Source organism: Pelobates fuscus, chromosome 13 (genome assembly GCF_036172605.1).
Source record: "Pelobates fuscus isolate aPelFus1 chromosome 13, aPelFus1.pri, whole genome shotgun sequence".
NCBI lineage: Eukaryota > Metazoa > Chordata > Amphibia > Anura > Pelobatidae > Pelobates > Pelobates fuscus.
In genome coordinates, this window is record NC_086329.1 from 106113945 (window position 1) to 106137042 (window position 23098).

Sequence of the window (23098 nt, forward strand, 5' to 3'; positions counted from 1 at the left end):
ACCTGTTTGCTTTCACCCATGAAATGCAACAGTACACCTGGACTGTCATGCCCCAAGGGGCACAAAATTCTCCAAGTCAATTTGCAAGGGCCATGTGCACCATCCTTGACCCATGGCAAGCTGAACACCCAGAAGTTGTCTTGCTCCAGTATGTGGATGATTTACTGCTCTGTGGAGATGATATACCCACTACTGAAAAGTGTTCAATTAGTCTCCTCTGCTATTTGGCAGAACAAGGATGCAAAGCTTCACTTCTCAAGCTGCAATTCTGCCAACCTTCAGTAATTTTCCTTGGTCATTGCCTATCTCAAGGTACCAGACATCTCACTCGGGACCGAGTCAGAGCAGTTCTGGATATTCCACCTCCAAGGACTTCACAATCTCTTCATGCCTTTTTAGGCCTCATTTCCTACTGCAGAGCTTGGATCCCAGAAGCCTCTCTGCTTATGCAACCTCTCTATGATGCACTCAAGTCAGATCCATTCTGCCTGACCAATGAAGCTCTGGAAAATTTCAACTCCCTCAAACGTGCCATTGCTTCTGCTCCTGCTTTGGGCCTACCAGACTATACCAAACCCTTCAAATTATTTGTCTCTGAAAGACAAGGCCATGCTACAGGAGTTCTTACCCAAACTAATGACTTAAGAGGCCGCCAGAGGCCTATTGGATATTTCTCCTGTCAACTGGATATTGTGGCCAGAGGGACCCCTTCCTGCCTTAGGGCTGTTTTTGCTGCAAGAGAACTTATTGAAAGAACTGCAGACCTGGTCCTTGGCCACCCTCTGGTTGTTTTGGCCCCTCATGACATCTCGGCCATTATCAACAAAGTCCAGCTCAAGCACGTGTCTCCTGCCAGACACCTGCGTCTACAATGTCATCTTCTTCTGCCTGACAACATTTCCATATAAAGATGTCAGGTTCTCAATCCGTCCACTCTCCTTCCACTCCCTGAGGGGGGTATCTACTATGGGTTTATCATGGATGAAACCTACATTTACCTTCTCTGTGGGTGCATCAAGAGAATGCATCCAGATTTAACATTTCATGAGGATGAGACACCTCTCTGTGAAGGCCCGGATTATGCCTTCTGTACAATGTGGTACAAGCCAAACATTACTCCTGAACCTTGTTATGAAGATGAGCTTTATCACTGGACGGAGGTGAAGCTCACTGCTCAAGATTTCTACTGTGACTCTGAAGGCAATAGCATGGTCCTGATCCAACTGCCCCAGAACTCAATTACCTGTACCGTCATTGGGATACTGCTATTCCACATGTTCCCGTTACCAAGTTGAAAACAAAATCATGGAATGATCTTGGGCCCATGGCAAAATTATGGGCCACCATGGATGAACCACAGCTACAGGAAAATGGTATTGTGAAATACCCAACAACTGATCTTCTTGAAGCATGGCCACGCCATTTCCTGGAAAAAGAATTTCAAGACCTGGTCATAGTGAATGATTATGACCCAGAAACACCCCATGACTGTTTTGAACAGATGAAAATGGAAACAGTACACTTACCAACTATGCATGAGAATCCATTACCAAATCCGGATTTTACCCTGTTTGTGGACAGTTCAAGGTATGCTGATGAAGAAGGAAAATACCATACAGGATATGCCGTAACCACAACAGATGAAGTTATCAAGTCATCACCTTTACCACCAGCAATGTCTGCGCAAGAAGCTGAATTACAAGCCCTGACTTCAGCATGCAAAATTTCCGAAGGAAAACGTGCCAACATCTATACAGATTCAAGATATGCTCTGGGTGTGGCACATGACTTCGGCCTCATTTGGAAGACAAGAGGATTTCTTACCACTGCCGGTACACCAGTCAAACACAGCTCTGCAATCAAGGAACTAATGGATGCCCTCCTACTCCCTGAAGAAGTGGCCGTTTTGAAAGTCAAGGCACATGGGAAGTTGGATACAGATGAAGCAAAGGGCAACCATTTGGCTGATCAGGCTGCTAAGCAAGCAGCCAGAGAGTTGCAGGAAGTGGATGAAGAAGTGTCCGGACAAGAAGAAGAAGTTCCTATCTTTACCTTGCAAACTCTTCCTACTGATCTAAGAATTTTGCGAGAACAGCAAGCTGCAATTACCCCTGAAGAAATCCAGAAATGGAAGAAGAAAGGAGCTGTCCTAAAGGACGGAATATATTACAACAACTCTAAATTTTGCCTTCCAAGAAATTTATATCCAGCAGTTGTCCAATGGGCACATGGGCCTGCACATCTGTCAAAAGACCTAATGGCCGCCCTCATTGGAATCACAACATTGATCAACAGCTTCTGTAGGGCTTGTGTCATTTGTGCAAAATGCAATCCAGGAAGACCAATCAAGGTGCCTGCAAAACACCAAGCAAAACCCATGTACCCATTCCAGAGAATTCAAATTGACCATATCCAAATGCCCAAGAGTGGGCCTCATGAATATGCACTAGTAATAGTGGATATGTTCTCAGGCTGGCCAGAAGCCTACCCAGTGGCCAATATCACTGCAAAAACAACCGCAAGACGCCTACTTACAGACATTGTATGTAGATTTGGACTTCCAGAAGTCATTGAAAGTGATCAGGGCCCAGCTTTTACAGCAACAGTGACTAAAGAAATTTGGACTGCTCTGGGGGTGACCCTAGCCTTCCACACCCCTTACCACCCACAAAGTAGTGGTAAAGTAGAGCGCATTAACGGCACTTTAAAAGCCAGAATGTTAAAAATGTCACAAGAAACAAAGATGCCCTGGCCAGAAAGCCTGTCAATAGCTTTATTCAGCGTTAGGCACACACCTAGAGGGAAGCACTCATTATCCCCATATGAGATTCTATTTGGGACAGCACCCAGACTAGGTTGTTATTATCCGCAGCAGTTACAGCTTCAATCTGATGTTTTAGTAGACTATGTAACTGAACTTGCAAGTGCCTTAAACAAAATACATGCCCAAGTTTTCTCTTCAATTCCAGATCCCGATTTGGATACAGGTACCCACAACCTGCTTCCCGGAGATTGGGTTCTGGTCAAGAAGTTTGTGCGGAAAAACACCCTGGAACCAAGATTTGACGGGCCATTCCAAGTTCTCCTAATTACCGCAACCTCCATCAAATTGGCCGGCAGGCCACATTGGATCCACGCTTCCCATTGCAAAAAGTCTCCTGCCCCAGAGGAAGCAGATACCGCACAACCATGTACCTCTGGTACATTGTCTCCTTAATTAGTTTAATTAAGGCCCAGCAAGTAGCCATCACTAAAGATGTTAGTGGGTACACCTTCTGGTATAATTCATCATGTACCCACGTGGCTACCTATACCTTTGATTATTGTGACATTGTAGAATGCCCATTCCCTACATCACAAATTCAGAATATCTATAGAGATATCCCTCATGCAAAAGACCCATATGTTTGTGTAGTTGACAGACAATGGGGGCACAATTGTGACCATTGGGGGGCGGCGGGATGGAATGTCGGGCCTGCCTGGGGTTACAAACCAAAAAGTGCCTTATCTAAAGTAGATGACCATGGTAGATCCCTCCTTCAAAGAATGACTCTGAGAAAGCCTGGAGGAGGTACACCAATGAAATTAATTCTAAATATTGAGCATCCAAGTCCAACAGATGCAGACCAGTACGTAATGGGAATGTATTGGAAAAAGGGTTCCTATAACAAGTTAGGGCATTTCTACCTCAAAGATATGTGTAACTCTTCTGAGTGGCAAGGAGCTACTCATATGGTCTCAAATCCATTAAAACCACACATCCAGTCCTTTAAGGACATGATGGCCATTGCTAACCCCACCTTTGAAGATACCATGGCCGCTGAGACAGGTTTTAATGATGTTAATCTATGGTTAGAATGGATGAAATATAATGCCAACAAACATAACAAAACCGCATGCTATGTGTGTGTGGCGGTGCCCGGCCTCATCTGGGCACTGTGCCTTTAACCCTGCCAGTAGATATAGAAGAATGTGTTTTGAGTCTTTTTGCCTATCACTACAATTTCAACAGGTCCATATGTCAAGCATGGACAGTAGAGTATCCTCTTCTAGCCAAGGATGTCAAACCCCCAGATGGTATTACCGTATATAAAGGTAATTACACTTGTTATGCTAATTATGATGGAATTGGTAAATTCTTGGGTAACTTCTCTAAGGGGTATTGTGCTACCTACAGAAATGTCTCCATGGACTTGTTGCAGTTCCATACTAGATCATTAGGGGATATTTACTGGTTGTGTGGGGATTTACAGCTAAGATCCAGAATGGACAAGGAATGGTGGGGGGAGTGTACTTTGGCTAAAGCCATTATGCCCATACACATTATCTCTGACACACACCTCAACACCCATGAGTCCAGTCACACTAAGGTTAAGCGCGAAGCCCCAGTCAAAGGAAGTTTTGATCCTCACATTTATATTGATGCCATTGGGGTGCCTAGGGGGGTGCCCAATGAATTTAAATCAAGAGATGAAGTTGCTGCAGGATTTGAATCACTTTTTACCATAGTTACCGCAAACAAGAATTTAAATTGGATAAATTACATTTATTATAACCAACAGCGTTTTGTTAATTATACCAGAGATGCCCTCCAGGGATTAGCCGAACAGTTGCAGGCCACATCCCAAATGGCTTTCCAGAATAGAATGGCCTTAGATATGATTCTAGCCGAAAAAGGAGGAGTATGTAAAATTCTGCCCGACACCATGACATGTTGCACTTACATCCCAGAAAACACAGGCCCTAATGGTAAAGTTACATTAGCCATAGAAAAATTAAATGAGCTCTCTGAAGAGTTGAAAAGGAATTCTGGGATAAAAGATCCCTGGGACAGATGGTTTGGTTGGATGACAGGATGGCAAAAGGCTTTAATGCATATTGGTATGGCAATACTATTTTTTCTTTTTATCTTTGCTCTTCTCTTTTGTTGTGTCTTCCCTTGTCTGAGAAAATCCCTCATGAAGACTGTTGACCAAGCGGCACCCACTTTCACACATCTTGAAGTTGATGACCAAGATTTCCAGGATCTCAACTCACCCTGTTTACCGCTGCAAACTATCCCTTTTGTTGATAAAGTGCGAGAGTTCTAGGAAGGGACCAGCTTAGGGACAGCATCTGTCAGTGAATGGTAAAGGCCCCGTGTGGAGAAGTGGTGGGCAAGCCACCATGGGCCACCCATGGGTGTGAAGTGTTCGAGAGCCATACTGACGATGAGTTAGCCCATTAGGGTCAGAATTAGGGACAGACTTGCACTTTGCATTAACACCTAGCTAGCGGCCACGGGGTTTCTGTGCCTTTTGGCTAACACGTCTTCTGGTATTAACAAATAAAGTTTATCTCTTAGAATCTAACATTTCATAGGGGGGACTGATGTAGAATTATTAAAAATCTTTATTGAACTTGTACTGAATTATTGTACTAACTCCATTTTAACCTCACACTGGGACAAATCCTCCATTTTGTCCCCATTACCTGACTTCTCCATTTTAAAACTACATTACATGACAGAATTTCCCAGCACATTTAATACAAAGGACAAAGACTGTATTTTCTATAAAGACATGACTAACCAAGAAACTGCTGAATTTCCCCTAACTCGCAACATAGTATAATTTGAAGGCCATGAGAACACTGTATTAATGAAATGTTCTATTCATAAGAGACCTTGCACCTGACCACAAGACCTGACATCACTGACTGTGTAAAATGACGCTCCAGCCCCCCTTTCCACCGAGTAAACCTCATGTTAGGGAAGATGGCGCTGGAGCCCCCTGTCCCCACCCGTGTCCAGAACAATACCACCTCTCGGTGGGTGGACACTTAGCTAACCACTTAGTTTTTGAGCCAATTAATTATATTGATAGGTGGACACTAACCCAGACACTTAACAATTAATCCAATTAATGATGTTTATTTACTGATATCTTGATAATCAATGATGACGCAAAATGCCTCTTAACCCCTTAAGGACACATGACATGTGTGACATGTCATGATTCCCTTTTATTCCAGAAGTTTGGTCCTTAAGGGGTTAAAAGGGCCTGCGAGCCCGCTCTTGCTTCACTTGCCAATACATTTCCTCTAAGTTATTTTAACCTGAACTCCGTGTGTCAGTCTGAATTACTTCAGCGTATATACGCAATTCAATTTTCTTTAATTTGGACAGGAACAGATAGACATTTAAACATCTTTGTTTACTGCTAAAAAGTACCATAACAACGTCATTAGTTGATCGGACGAATAGGGAACTGTAGGTGTGTCTACCTTACAGACTATCATCTAGTTTTTGGTCAGTAGATGGCGCAATTACATCACCAACATTTCTTGTCCTGGAATGGGTTAACTGTAAATGATGATGATTTTGACGTCATTACTTTATCTATTTTATGACTGCATAAATCTAATTCCTGTCAATTTCAAAGGATTTCCCCAGTCTTTGTGGCGGCAATTTCGCAATTCTGGAATAGACACCTCCTAACCTTAATTTCACCCTGTACTTACAATGGGACTTTGTAAGATTTAGAAAGTAAAATGAATTACTAAGTGTTATCTGTAACTGTTATCTGGTTCTTGTGTCTGTGTTTAAAATTATTTATATTCCACTAACATTCATTTCGTTGTTCTGATTTACAAAATATATAATGTGTCTGGGATTTTAAGTTGTTTTTGGTAGTTACAGGTCACAAAGCACAAGGAGTAAAATAAACTTTTAATGTGGAGCGATTTTAGAATTTGGTATGTTTGTCTTGTAAGCTTAATAGCCATAAAAGAAAACAAAATTGCCACACAAAAGTATATATTTATATAAAGTAGACATCACAGGCTATTGTCCTTAGGTTGTTTTGACACTTTCTAAGTAGCCATTTCACCACCAATCTCTGCTAAATATTGGAGTAAAATTTTGTGTTTTGGGGTTTTTGGCACACAAACTTATAACAAAGAACTTCTCATGTGTGTAGGAAATTGGCATTCCGTGAAATCTTTGTTTGTCACATATCAGTTTTCATAACAATCGAATCAAATATCTTGCAGTTAACTTATGTTTATTCAAACATAACAATCCATCTGGTAATAACAAATGTCTTTAACATTCTTTGTCCAATACAGAGAGCAATTTTCCAGTTGTTATCCATTTTTGATGTTAAAGGTATTGGCCACGAATTCTAAACTACAATCAGTTTTATGGGTTTAAAATTCAGTTACAGAGGGGAGTATACATAAGATTGCCTTACTTTAAAATAAGTGGCTATCTTAGAAAAAGGGGAGTTACTTAGCATCATTTGAAATCTATGATTAAAGTCATACGTTATATTTGGCGGCAAGCTATGTAAGACAAAGAACTTCTATATACATGATGTAATGAATAATTGCCTGTAGAAATGTGAGTCTTCAAAGGAATTCAGGCTTTCAAGGCTAGGTCAAAGGTTACTATAAACAAGCCCTTCAACATCACTCTTAAAGTGAACCAGATGTGGTCTCCATTCCTTATACAATGAAAGTCTGTAATACTCTATAGGCCAAGGTATGGCTTCTCAATTTCAGTGTTCTTGAAGCAATCCGAATAAAACTTATAATATTTATATCAACACATTAAATACATTTAAAGTACATAATAATATTTTTCAAGCCCCTCTTTGATGCTTTATGTAAATATAATGCATCATAATAACTTATACCAATTATTTATGGGATTTTAATTTTTGTTTTCTGATATTGATCTAAGTATCAGTTTACAAGGAAAGGCATTTTAACACAGCCATTTCCAGTTGTCTGTATTGCTTTTTACACTCCAAGAGGGAGAAGCAAGTCATTTTAACCCTTTCATTTCTGAACTCCTAAGAACAAAATTCTTGTTACAATTACCTTTACATTTTTCACTAATTCATTAATTTACCTTGGGCATTGATTTTACCTAACATTAATAATAACGGTATCATAGTTATTATGCTGTGCAATTGTATACAGTTTATATTAACCAGAAAACACAATCGGTTTGATTTAGTCCATGAAATATTGTCCTCTCCAATCGAATCCACAAGCACAGTCTCTTTGAAAGTCCATAATGTCCTTTGAAAGTCCAAACAATTTGTCCTTTTATTTAAAATCATACAGGTTTTTGTCCATGTAAAACAGTATTGGTTCTGTAATGAAAAACAGATGGCAGTTTACTATTCTTATACATTAGTAAATGTCTTATACATTAGTAAATTTCTTATACTTTAGTACATTTCTTTTACATTGATCACTAGACACAAGAATTGATTTATTACACTTTGTACCAATGTTTGCTTTTTAAACCTATAACACAGTTTGTCCTAATTTTTATTCTTAGACTAACATAAGGACCATAAGGACCTTCCCAACTTGCTTTTCATAGACCTGGTGTTTTAAATGATTTACCATTGCCTTATAACCTGGCTTAAACATATCTGCATAATTTCCCTGTGTTACTTCTTTATATGTATTTAATTTATTTTTACATATATAGCGCCATCAGATGCCGTAGCGCTGTACAACTTTAACACATAGTTTACCATAAGGGACGACATTTGAAGTAGCAAACTTCAATTCTAACAATAGATGTTCCTGTAATACTTTTAACTATTCAGCATGTTCTGCTGTAACTTGGAACAAAAGGTTTATTAGGGAAAGTGATTACATAGTTCGACATGTCACTAACTCATGCGGTGACACTTGAGTTTGGATTTGCAGGAATAGACATTAATACTCCTGGTAAATATGTTAACCAATTACTCTTATCTTAAAGCATTTTTATTTCTATTTTATTTTATTCATTTTAATTTATAGAGTACCATGTGCTTTTTGCCAAAGGAACTCTCTGCAATTTTGGTTTCTTGTATTTAGGTCTTGGATTAATTGAACACATATGAGACACTTCTGCAATATATTTATACACTTTTTGTTTTAAATTAGGATGATACAATTTATTTTGCAGGACCTTAAATAGTTGTCCTGTACCCAAATGCCCTGTGTACGATGATTGAATACAATCAGCTCTTGTAATAAGCCACTAGGTACAAATGTTTGTGTTTCATTGTGTTTAACCCTGTACATGCCAGTTTCAGTATCTAGGTCCATTCTTTTTATACTGAAAGCTACATCCTTCCATTCTCTATCTGATCTTATAGGGTATTTGTTATTTGTCTTTTTACTAACAGTTGCACTCATTAGATTTTCCAAGTATTACAACTCCTCAGACAAAGTTTCCTTTGATTCCTGATCTACAAGTCTGTTTCACAACAACAAGTTAAACCTTTATTTTCTGCTTAATTAAACAGTTCTGCCAGAATACCTGCATGTTTTAAAGCTTTATCCTGAGAATCTACCATTCCTCGTTTCTCCATATTGGGAGGTGAAGTGTTAAAGCTTTAACTACATAACTGCTGTCACTGATTACATTCACTGGGTCATATATTGTTATTTCTAGAACTTTCTTTACAGACTCTAACTCCGCTTTCTGAGCAGACATATGGCCTGGCAGTCTATCTTTGCAATTCTTTTGTTTAATCGTCATATATGTCATAACCTGTGTGATGTGATCCATCAACATAAAATCTCGTCACTCCACATACAAACTAGAAATCCCTTGTATTATTTGCTTCTCAAAAGGAGATCTGGATTATATTTCCATTTCCTTCTGACATCAAATCAGGAATAGCATATCTTTTACTGGTTTCTACCCTGGGTGGTTTATTTTGTAACTGGCTATATACTCCTAACTCAGAACAATTTTGTAACAGTTTTAGATATTTGGGGGGTTTGTAAATTTATCTGTCCAAATCCTGCCATTTGTTGTGTTGCTTCTAAAGCCCATCATACAGCCATGAGCTGTTTTACATAGGAAAACATTCATCTTTCCGCTGGATACATAATTTTAGAAAAATATCCCAGTATTCGTAAAGATTCATGCTACCTTTGCATTAAACTGCTATTAATGAAGAGACACCTGCGTAACATTGAACAATATATGGTACTGTTTCAATGGGAGCAGCTAGCACAGGCGCTTGTGTGAGAGCATCTTTTAACAGATTTAACTCTTTTCAACTTCCCCTGTCCAGATGATCTTATCTTTTATATTTTAGCATATTGCATATTGTATAAGGGTTTTGCTATCCCTTCCATATCATATATAAATTCTCTGCTAACATTTATCAAGCTTAAACATTTCTGTAGATGATACACTGTCATTGGCCTTGGCAATTGCTGCAATGCTTTAACCCTTGCTGTACATGGCGTTTTACATTCTGGATCTATATTAACTCCTAGGAAAGTAAATCTTTCCTTCAAGATCTGCACTTTGAATGTGTTCAGTTTTAACCCATTATCTGCCAGTGCTTTGACTAATATCACACAGTATCTGCTCATGCTCTTCCCTTGTTACTGTTTGAACTAACAGATCATCAACATATTGCAATATCTTATTCCCATTCCCCAGGGGTTCCAATACTTGAGCCATTGCTTTATGAAAGTAAGCTGGCGAGGAGTGGAAGCCCTGTAGCAACACCTGGAACAGATATTGATGATTTTTAAAGGTAAAAGCATAGCAATACTAGCTATCTGGATTGAATGGTATAGAAAAGAACACATTGACTATATCCAATACAGAAAGTACTTAACATTAGCATCTATTTGCGCCATGATATCTGATGAGATTTACTTATTCACCACATACGTGTCTACAATTAAACCATAAGTGCCATTGGCTTGATTATTAGCCAAATGGTGACTTACATTTGGAATTACCCACTCTCAACACTCCTTGAGATACCAATGCTTTTATCACCTGATTCACACCTTCTTCTTATTCTTTGGGATCTTATATTGTTTAACTGCAGGGGGTCTAGAACTACAATTACAACTTGCAAATTCACTATCCCACACTCTTGTTTAGACTTAGAGCACACTGTGGGGTATTTAGTTTTAAGATATGGTACAACCTCATCATCTTGTTGTATAGAAGGTGACACTTCACTCTGTTTTACAGTTATATCATGACTAAACTATCTTAAATTATTAGGTTTAACCACTCAACCTGTTTTGCTCTCACCTAAAGCTTGCCATAAAACCAAATTTAATAACTTACATTTTTAAAGGCAAGCGTGTTTTATTAGAGTCATTCCTGCTCCTGTTTCTAATAAAACTCTGTTATTTTTCCCTCTAGTCTTCCATAAATATATGGTCGCCCATCTTCACTTCGTTATCAGCATGATAGATCTGATAATAGCTAGGGGTTTCACATCCCTATTTATTGGTGAGTTTAGGCAGATTTTACTTGTCGATTTGTGACACCTTTCTTTCAATGGCACTTAACATCAGTATACACTCTTCACATGAATTTGATATGTGAGGGGGGGTTGGTTGAAGATGTATGCTCTGTTTTTACAGCTGCCACTCTCTGTAGATTCTTATGGTCTGGGAAATTCAATTTTCTTTCCCTTTCACTGGGTAAGTTTTTTTCTTCATATTTAGGACAATATCTCCTAACATGACCTTATTGGTTGCAATTATAGCATACCATAGAATTACTCTAATAAAACCCTATAATATCTATCTTGGGGTGTGGCCGAATAGTTTTTAGTACCCTGGTAATTTTGTTAATTTTGTGGTCTTTCCTTAAACCTCACTCTAAAATTACCATATTCAATTAATAACCTCATTTCTCCTTCTACCTTCTTCACTAGACACATTTTTAATAGGGGCCAGTCCTGCTGAAGTATCCCTAGACAAAAGTGTGTCTGTGCAACATTTTAGTTATTCCTGTGTTTTTCCTTTTTAACAATTGCAAGGATTTCATAATTTCCATAGCAGCAAAATCTCTTAATCTAGCTCATTTGGTTACCCTGATATTATAGAGACATATTCACTAACACTCTGCCTATGTTACTCTTTAGACATAGTAGACGGTTTTGTGTCAGTAATCAAATTCCATGCCTTATTCCTTAAATTAGCACAAACATGTATATCATAATTTTCTCCATTTAAATTAATCAAAAATAGAAAATTCTAAACTATTCAAACCAGTTTCACACTGTACAACCATTAGCAATATATTTGGAAACAATCCCTGCAACTAAACTCTGGGCTTTTCACATTCCTTATCCTCCAACACATCAATGAGTTAATTTTTAACCCATTCACTTAATGAGGCTGGCAGCCAGATCAAACGACATCTGGTGGCTACCACATCACTAAATTTTCGTTTATTCATTTCACCTTCAAAAACCCTCATATTGTAAAAAGGTCCTCTCTGCTCATCATATTTAGACACATTTTTAATCAATCTGGCTAATCTGAGAGTTTCCATCTGACCCTTTTCCTTGCACAATTTCCCAATTTTTCTATATCTTTTCTTCTCTCCTGCCCTTTTCACACAACTTCTACTTCCAAACTAAAATCCAAATCTTTCAGATTTTTCCACAAATATCTGTAACATTCCCCATACTAACAATTTTTGCAAATTGTCAAAATTAGTAACAACGTCTAATATTGACATGTGAGACATTGTTTTATGGGTTCTATTTAACAGATCAGTCTGATTCTTAAGCATTTCTTTCATTATATTAAAATCTTAATTTCCTTGACATTACTTAAACCTTTCAACAACTGCCGAGAGTCTGAGTTTTTGTTTCAACTAATGTTGCATCCAATGCACTCTCAAAAGAGAGCCATGGGGGGCGATTTCCTTCTTTTAACACTTTTAAGGAGATTTACAGTTTAGCTAGGGGCTAGGTAAATTACTAGACCTTGCAACAACACATATATTTTTCAATTGTTTTTAACAACACATTTCTTTTTTGTTTCGATGTATTACAAACATAACAATTACTGGTCTTTTTAAGTTGACACCATTCCTTTATAGAATATTTAGTTTCCAGAAAGCCTTTTGCCAGTAATGCAACTTTTCTTTCCCTTTTAACCACATTGCTTTGCTCATTACCAGTTAATCTGTCTAACCATTTCAATACACAATAGCGTTTTCAGGATTAACTCTTTTACAGACAGATCCTGTTACATTTGACAGCAGTCTTTTCCTGCCAATCCATAATTAACTAAACAGTTAATACAATTTGTTTCAATATACATATGAGCAACTTCTACAGACATGTTAAAGACACATACCCTTGAAGTATTTGATTTCCACAGGTGTGCGCATCATCTGATGGAAGAATACTTTTTGGAATATGTAGTTATTTCTTGAGAATCCTCCGAAATGCCATCTTCGATCTGCAATTCGTCATAACATTTATTTCTTCATAAATAAAGTATGGATAAAAGGATCCAGATTGTCATCTCAATTATTATCGTCAAAATTATAATATATTATCAATATATTATCGTCATATTCTTCCGTCAGTACTGAGCATTTCCACGTTCGAACGATTTCCCCTGCGCAACTCTATTTTCGCATAGTAAAACTGAATGTTTAAATAAAGGATTTTTGGGATGCCATCCTGCTGTATCAGTCAATTGTGTTTCTCCTGTTGCAAGCCGGGTACTAAAGCTTTTTTCTTCAGGGAACAATTTCAACTTTTCTTCAGTGAGTTTCTTGACTTCTTCTTGTAATCTTCTTGTAGCTTGTAGCAGTCATAATTCAGGCTTAATTCAAAAGTTTGCTGTTGGTGCCCGCATTCTCCACCATTAAATGTAGGAAATTGGCATTCCGTGAAATCTTTGTTTGTCACATATCAGTTTTCATAACAATCGAATCAAATATCTTGCAGTTAACTTATGTTTATTCAAACATAACAATCCATCTGGTAATAACAAATGTCTTTAACATTCTTTGTCCAATACAGAGAGCAATTTTCCAGTTGTTATCCATTTTTGATGTTAAAGGTATTGGCCACGAATTCTAAACTACAATCAGTTTTATGGGTTTAAAATTCAGTTACAGAGGGGAGTATACATAAGATTGCCTTACTTTAAAATAAGTGGCTATCTTAGAAAAAGGGGAGTTACTTAGCATCATTTGAAATCTATGATTAAAGTCATACGTTATATTTGGCGGCAAGCTATGTAAGACAAAGAACTTCTATATACATGATGTAATGAATAATTGCCTGTAGAAATGTGAGTCTTCAAAGGAATTCAGGCTTTCAAGGCTAGGTCAAAGGTTACTATAAACAAGCCCTTCAACATCACTCTTAAAGTGAACCAGATGTGGTCTCCATTCCTTATACAATGAAAGTCTGTAATACTCTATAGGCCAAGGTATGGCTTCTCAATTTCAGTGTTCTTGAAGCAATCCGAATAAAACTTATAATATTTATATCAACACATTAAATACATTTAAAGTACATAATAATATTTTTCAATGTGTATTTTGTAAAGTTGGCGTGTGCTATTCCTGTCCAAAGTTTTATTATGTGTTCAGTTACTTCTACTGAGTACAACGGTACCCCCATTGTATATCTTTGGCACTATTTTGTGAAGCTACAGTGCCATATAGGAGACCTGTCCTTTTCAGTACTCACAGTAGAATTTTGAGAGGCGGATTTAATGGGCCTATGCTTCAATTTGGGGTATTATAGCAGTTTGACTGTTCACAAAAAAACCAACAAAGGCCTAACATTTGTAAAAGTAGACACCTCAGGGTATCTCATATGGTGCATTTTGTGCTTTAACATGCCCACATTTTTTTCACCAATGTATGCCAAAGTATGTGGTAAAAAATAATGTTGAGCATTTTTTACATATGGATTACATTTTTGCTGGGCATTTTGTGCATTTCATATGTGCCACTAAGTTCAAAACCCACAAATTATGCTCAGCTAAGCCTTCTGGGTAAAACAATATGCCCAATGTATGACCTAGACACTATTTTGTGAAGTTACAGTGCTGTAAAAGAGACGTAACAAGTTAAGGTTTTTAAGTGTGAATTTTCATGGAGGGTTTTGAGGCGTCCGTGTCCCACTTTGGAGCACTTGAGCAGGCTACATATTACAACTACACCATAAAGGCATACCATTTCTTAAAGAACACATCCCAGGGTATTTCCAAAGGCATATTTTGAACCTTAGCGTGGGATCATCTTTCCGCTAGCTTGTACCAGGTGTAGTGGTAATAAGCATTTTTTCTGCCTTTTTGACACACAAAGTGAGTTTGCACAGTATATTTTGCAAACCTTATGTGTACTACGACTGTATACTACTTCATATGTTGCTCAGCTATGTCGGCAGAGTACAGCAATATCCCCGTATGTACCTTTGCCAGGTATATGTGAACATTGAAGGGGAACATTTGAGACACAGCCATTCCAGTTTTTTTTTTCAAACTTGACGAGGTCCGTCACTCAAGGGATTGCCTTAACGACGAGTGACGGACCTCGTCCGTCACCCGTTAAAATTAACCCCAGATCGCCGCAATCGCGGCGATCGCGGGGTTAATGGTGCTCCGGTCTGCCTCTGTATTAGAGGCAGACCGGGAGCACCGACTTGCGCTGTCCCAGCACATGTGCCCGCTCTGACAGCATGTCAGAGCGAGCACATGTGCTGTGTATACTCACCTTCCGCCTCCCTGCACTTCCGGGTTCAGTGTGAAGTGCAGTGATCCTGCCCCCTGTCAAAAAATAAATAAAGTTAAATTAAAATCCCACCCCTTTTAACCATTTTAATAAAAAATTAACTTAATTATTTTTTTTTACCCCTGAGGGTTATTTTTTTTTTATTATTATTATTTATTTTATTAATTCATTTAAATATTTTAAAATTATAAATGTAGCTAGCTGGGGAGGGTGGAAGTTAGTGGGGAGTTGAGGGATTTAGTGTTAGGCTAACTAGGGGTTAACGTTAAAAAAGTTTTAAAATAAGCTTTAAAAAGTTAAAAAATGAAGTTAAAAAAAAGTTTTAATAACGTTTAAGTAAAAAATAAAAAAAAATAAACCCTTTACCCAGTCCAAATAAAAATTAACCCCTTCCCTGCCAGTCGATCACTGCCTACAGTGATCAAAATACAGATCACAGTATTATACTGTGATCTAATTTTTTTTTAACCCCTGACGATTAACTTTTATTTATTTTTTAACCCTCGGGGTTTAAATTTATTTAATTAACTAATTTAAATATTGTATAATTAAATATTTTGCTAGCTGGGGTGGGTGGGAGTTATGGGAAAATGGGGAATTTACTGTTAGTGCTGCTTACTGCTAGTTAGGGGTTAACGGTAAAAAAAAAAAGCTTAGAAAAATGTTAAATCTGTAAAAAAAAGTTTTACGAAAGTTTAGGAAACTTTAAAAAAATTAATAAGCAAAACAAAAGTTTAAAAAATAGTTTTAAAAAGTAAAAAAAGTTTTAAGAAGTAAAAAATACATTTAAAAACGCTCATTACCACTACACCTCGAACAAACTAGAGAAAAAATGATCCCACGCTAAGGTTCAAAATATGCCTTTTGAATTACCCCAGGGTGTATTCTTTAATAAATAGTTTGTGTTTGTGGGGAAGTTTCAATAACCAAAAATTTAAACTACTCCAAATTGGAACATGGACTCAGCATAAAACTTCAAAGTTAGAAAAAAAACTGAATGGCTGCGTCTCAAATGTGCCCCTTCAACATCCACATATACCTGGCAAAGGTACATACGGGGGTATTGCTGTACTCAGACCACATAGCTGAGCTATGTCTGCTGAGTACAAAAATGAGTTCAAACCCCTTTCTGCTAACATTGCTGTTATCTATCGTCCCTCTGGTTCCCTTCTCCTCTTCCTTGACCACTTTGCTGTTTTGCTTCACTACTTCCTCTCCTCTAATTTTCCATCCTTAATTCTTGGGGACTTCAACATTCCCATTAATCTATCCTTGTCCTCAGTAGCCTCAAAACTATTTTCAATTACCTCCTCCCTTGGGCTATCACAGTGGGCTAAGCCCCCACTGGTAATACCCTTGATCTTATTTTCTCTCATTAATGTACAATCTTTAATCTCTGCAACACTCCATTTCCTCTCTCAGATCACCACCTCTTATCATTTGCTCTCAATAGCTCTCAATACCCCATCATCACAATCCTAAACCCCTTAAAGGAATCTGAATTATATTGATCTCCAGCAGCTATCAGCTAATATTGATTCCCAACTTCTATCCATCCCTGCTTTCTCCTGTCCCTCACTGGCTATCTCCTCATATAACACTACCCTCACCTCTGCCCTAGATGCTGCAGCCCCGCTTCAAACATGCACCTTGAGGAGAACATGCCCCCAACTGTGGCACACTAAATCAACACGCTACCTGCAGAGATGTTCTTGTTCTTCTGAACGCTGCTGGAGGAAGTCACGCACCCAGGCAGACTTCCTCCACTACAAATTCATACCGCACAGCCCTTGCCAACAGTCATACTTTTCCTCCCTCATTGACTCATGCCCCAGCAATCCCAGGCATCTTTTTAATACCTTTAACTCCCTTCATTGACCTGATGTGGCCACCCCCCCCCAAACCAACCTTACAGGCGATAGCGTGGCATGCTACTTTACTGACAACATTGAACATCTAAGGAAAGAATTCTCACTGCCTTGCCCCTCTCTTTCTCAACCACACGTAGATCATGCCTTTACAATAAATTAGAAATACCAAGTAAAACTGTCCTTTTATTTCAGATCTCCAGGATCTCTCAAGGAATCGTGATTTTCCGTTTTAAAGATTATAAGGAAATGTACAGTGTTTTCATTCACTCTGTTAGTGTTTCTCATTAATTTTTAATAAACAAAAACTGTGTCTGTGTGAGCGTTACTGTAAAGATCCCATGGCAAGCAATGGGTGTCAGAATAAGTTATAGGGGAACGTACAGCTGTACTCTATCTGCTATATTATCTCTTTCTCTGGGAAGAGGGAGATGAGAGGATGGAGCTAGGGGTCCACTAGATTCTGCATTTTTTTTTTTTTGCAAATTAAATGTTTCTTTGTAATAAGACTTTCTTAGGCGCCTTGAGTCTTATATTGGTCAGTTTTGGTTACTGACATCCTGCACAGCACCTTCCGTGACTGCGTCCCGCATCCTGCCACGTACAGAGACACGGCCAGACCCAGCCCCTGTGGTTGTGATGGTTTCTCAGTGTATCTATAATTGCAGTCACTGTATCTCCAGCCTGTTACAGACATTATGCTGCATCCAACTGCATGGATCCCCTGTATGTTACTGGCAGCATTCCTCCCGGGATCAGGTCAGTAAACTCTCTATATTGGGACAGAGGATCTGATACAGTGACTGATGGGAGGGATAGAAGGCTTACCCCGGCAGGCTGGGTTTCTCCTAAAGGGCCAGACTGACTCAGCTCTTCACTCTATTACTCTGGCCTGGGGAGAGCTGGATGGCTACTAGTAAACGTTATCCCATGACATTCAATGCAGTAAATAAAATGGGATTTATTGCTGTTAATTACATTAAAAAGAGAAATAAAAATAGAAAATGTTAGATCTCCAAATGTGAGCTAGATCTGCCATGAACTATATGTTGTGATGATACAATTCATGTTCAGTTCAGGTTTATTCACAGTTTATTGAGAATGAGGTGCTGCTCCCCTAAAGTGATTCCATTTTATTAATATGTATCTGAGTCCCAGTCATGTCATTTACTCAGCAATGTAGTGATACAAAATGAGGATATATCGGGTTTATTAAATTGTTTATATTTTATATTATTTTATCTCCATACAGCTCAGCGTGACCTCCCTCTCCCAGTGTCCGGCCTTTTATATCAGTCTGTCCGTCTGTCCAGTGATGTCAGTCTGACACATCCTGTAGAAGACGTCTCCTGGACATTTCAAAACAATGGAGAAGAAATCAGAATCGCAAAGTTCCCAAACTCAAAGTTTAGGGTCTCTAAAAGCAATCGGTTTAATAACCGCCTTGAACCATCTAACATGACTGGATTAACCATCCGAGACCTGAGAACAGAGGACAGCGGGATATACACAGTGACAATAACGCTTACAAACGGAGTAACACATCAAGCATCATTTAATCTCACTGTATACGGTGCGTATTCATATCACAGCATCCAATAACTGGCCAGTTTACTCTCTAGTTCAGGCTTAAGCAATGTGCATTAAATGTGCACTGTGAGTTAGTGAACCGAAAGATCAGAAATTAGCATATTGCCTGACGCACGGTTCGGTGCTTCCAAGTAGTGCACCTTCATCAGGTTTAATATTTCCTCTCTCTTTCCTATCCTGGTTCTACCCTGTCTACTTGTCTAGTTAGTTTTGAATGGAGAAGGGGACTATACATACTTTTGATCTACATTTTGTATCTCTCTGATCATATGGTACCAGTACCCGAAGGCTCCTGACTCTTACCTGGTTTTCCCCCCCTTCCTGTCTCTTACCTGTGTCCAGGGAGAGGGGGGGAGCACACTACATTCCCTGGTGGTCCTGTTGCACAGCATAGTTGTCCAGAGAAGAGGGGCCCAGGACTCTCCACCTTTGATTCACTTCTAGAAGCAGCAGGTCCTCTGTTCTCGCAATCCACTATGGCAACCCGCAGCAACACTCTTGCGGATCGTGAGAACAGAGGACCTGCTGCTTCTGGATGTGAAACGAGCATGGAGACTCCTGTAAGCGACCCGGTCCCTTTACATAAGACACAGTGTGCCCCAGGCATCCCCCTAGTCAGGGGCACCCAGGGGAAAAAAGCCCCCTCTGCCCCCTCCTTATTATGCCCCTGTCCTGCAGGACTACTAACAGGAACAGTGTTCCTGCTGTGTAAAAAAGTGCAGGAACGTCGTTCCCAAGTGTTCCTGCAGGACTCGAGCTATACAGCCCTCACAGAGCAAGGTAGGGAGGCTGGGTGGACCTCTTCTGTAAGTCAGTGATTATGTGTTTGGGTCTGTCATTGCGTGTGTATATATGTGATTTTGTGTTTGTTTGTATGTATATGATTGTGTGTGTGGGTCTGATTGTATGTGTTTATGTATATGAATATGTACATTTGTGATTATGTGTGTCTGTGTGTGTAGGCCTGTGATTGTATGTGTGTATTTCTGTGATTGTGTGAATTATCGTGTGTCTTGGTCTATGATTGTGTGTGGGGATGTGACTGTGTATATATTTACGTGACTGTGTGTGTTTGTGCGTGTGTGTGTGTTTGTGATTGTGTGTATGTATGTGATTGTATGTATAGGTCCATTAATGGAATAAAACAGATATAGACCACCTAGGTGCAGTGAATGCAAAATCGATAAAAAAAGGTAATTACCTCCCTTTTTTTGGATGTACGGTATAACAAAAGGATTCCTCTCAATCCTCATATACAAATAACAAGAAAAATATACCTAATAACATAAAATGGAAAAATAACTCATAGGGTAATAACGTTATAGTAAGGAACCCCTAGAATTTAAGGTTGCACTCACAGAGTAGCAGAAAATTCAGGCTCATTAGTATTATGTAGGTTCCACCGGATTCAATGGCATTCAGAAATCCAAAAGTTCATGTGGAAAGAAATGAAAAAGGAACATAGTGCAACACTAATATATGGTAAAAAAATGCACGCTTTAATGGTCACACTAACAGAAAAACAGTAGGTAAAAAGCCCATCAATATAGTCTCCAGTCCAAATCTCAGCGATATATGTAACAGGAAACCTCACAGATATCTTATGCAGAGCAGAACAGAAACATAAAAAATAAATAAAGTACAATCAGAAACTAACTCACAGACTTCTTCAGGAGTATAACAAGTGCTGGTTAGTGCATAAATATGTGCTGTAATGTGTAGAAACTGGAGTTTTGCTATTAAATGTCCCTCCTTCGGCTGTCAGCCAATACCTTCGTTTCTTCACATGTGTTGTAGCATCTGAACAAGCTACAACACATGTGAAGAAAAGAAGGGATATAATATGTGTGTGTGTGTATGTGTGTTTGTATTTAACTGTGTGTATATCTATGTGATTGTGTGTGTGTGTATGTATGTGATTGGGTGAGTTTACATCTATGATTATGTGTTTATCTATGTGACTGTGTGCATAGGTCTGTGATTGTATATGTGTGTGTGAGCTTGTGATTTTGTGTGTGTATTTGTGATTGTGCATATAGGCCTGTGATTGTATGTGTGCGTGTGTGATTATGTGTTTATAGGTCTGTGATTGTGTGTGTATGGGTGTGTGTGTGTGGGGGGGGGGGGGGGTCTGTGATTATGTGTGTGTCTATGTCTGTGTGAGTGTACCTCTGTGATCATGTGTGTATGTATGTGACTGTGTGTATAGGTCTGTGATTATATGTGTGTGTGTGTGTGTGTATTTGTGATTGTGTGTATAGGTCTGTGATTGTGTGTGTTATTGTATGTGTGTGGGGGTCTGTGGTTGTGTATGTATGTGATTGTATGCGTGTGTGGGTCTGTGATTGTGTGTATAGGTCAGGAACTGTATGTGCGTGTGTGGGTCTGTGATTATGTTTGTGTATGTATGTGACTTTGTGGGGGTCTGCGATTATATATGTTTCTGGGGGGGTCTGTGATTTGTGTGCGTGTGTGTGTGTGATAAAATGCTCCAGATGTTTTGAGACGGTATATAGGTCTAAAACCAACAAGATCAAGGGAGAGAGCTTTTTATAAGTGGAAAGATAACAGTTATGTTGAAGGCTATAGAAGAAGATTATTAGAAATGGAAATTCAGTACTATAGACGGACCAGAAGGAGGGAAGTCAAGACAGAATGAGGTATTGGATTGGCAGAGGAGATGGTGTGGTGGGATCCAGTGATGATGAGATCATAGTCAGAGATATTGAATTGTTAGTTTGTAGACACTGTACAACAAGACTCACTAATTATAAACAAATGAAAAACATAATACATTGATGTAACAATATAAAAATATAAAATTTTATATGTAGCATTATAAATATTGTTAAAGGGACTCTCCAGTGCAAGGAAAACAAATCTGTTTTCCTGGCACTATAGAATCCTGGAGTGCTCCTCTCCCTCCCACCACCCCATCCCATGTCACCAAAGGGGTAAAAACCCCTTCAGCTACTTACCTACATCCAGCGCCGAGGGACATCCGCCACTCTCCTCCCCCCCGACAACGTCAGCTAGTGGGGGAGACCTAATGTGCATGGCCGCGCGCATTAGACCTCCCGATAGAATAGCATTATTCAATGTTTTCCTATGGGGAAAATCTGACGTTAGAGGTCAGATAACCGACCAAAAGTCAGTTTGGATTCCAGAAGCCCTCTAGTGGCTGTCTGTTATACAGCCACAGATGGCAGACTTAGAGCTGCAATGTAAACATTGTATATCTCTGGAACTGCAATGTTTTACATTACAGCACTAAGTGCAAAAGGGTTACAGCACCCAGACCACTTCAGTTAGCTGAAGTGGTCTGGGTGCCTGGAGTGTCCTTTAAGTGCTACATAATACATTGTTGCCATATAAATATTAATATTAATAATAATAATAATAATAATATGACATGAAAACAAATACAATAAAATAAATCAAAATACAATAAACATTGAAGGGGGCATGGTCTGACCGTCGATGAGACTAGACGTGTCTCACTAGAGCTCCCGGCGAAACGCGCCCTAATAGCAGACATAAGCGACCTTTATACACTTTTAACTACCCCAAGATACCTCCAGACATGGAGAAGAGGCTCCCCAAAAAGCAGCAGAAGCGGGGCGCTGAATCAGGCGGTACAGTCCTGGATCTCATGTCGGCACAGAAACAGGGCCGCCTGGGGTCCCAAGATGGCGCCGGCGCGACCTCGCAGACATCGCCTCGTGCAGAAAGGGAGGTGTCCCCTGACGATCGGGACACTGTCCTGGCCAAGCTGGCGGAGGTGAGGACATTCCTAGCGGGCGAGATCGCCAAATCTACGGCGGTCCTCCAGGCCGAGATTGGGGCCCTGGGAGAGCGTAGAGGACCGCGTGGACCGCGTGGAGGCCTCGACGCAGGCTCATAACGCCGTAGTGGAGAGGGTGAACGGCATGGCGGCGCAACTGGTGGCAATGGATCTCGCATTCGAAGATTTGGCCAACCGTTCCCGACGAAACAATGTCCGCCTGCGAGGCCTACCTGAGAGCACTGATGAGGACCTCCAGGGGCTCTTGCTTACGAGCGAGTGGAATGTCCCGATCTGGGGCCATGTCGCTTG

The 23098-nt window shown here is 39.4% G+C and overlaps 1 protein-coding gene across 1 annotated transcript in view; it reads left to right on the forward strand.

Annotated features, from left to right (window-relative positions):
- The window catches only part of LOC134582681 (uncharacterized), a 50530-nt gene that overhangs the window by 15029 nt on the left and 12403 nt on the right, over window positions 1–23098 (forward strand). Inside the window, exons 6-7 of the mRNA XM_063439331.1 lie at window positions 18081–18171; window positions 18665–18985. Coding sequence (XP_063295401.1) covers window positions 18081–18171; window positions 18665–18985 — 412 coding nt within the window. The remainder of the gene's footprint in view (window positions 1–18080; window positions 18172–18664; window positions 18986–23098) is intronic.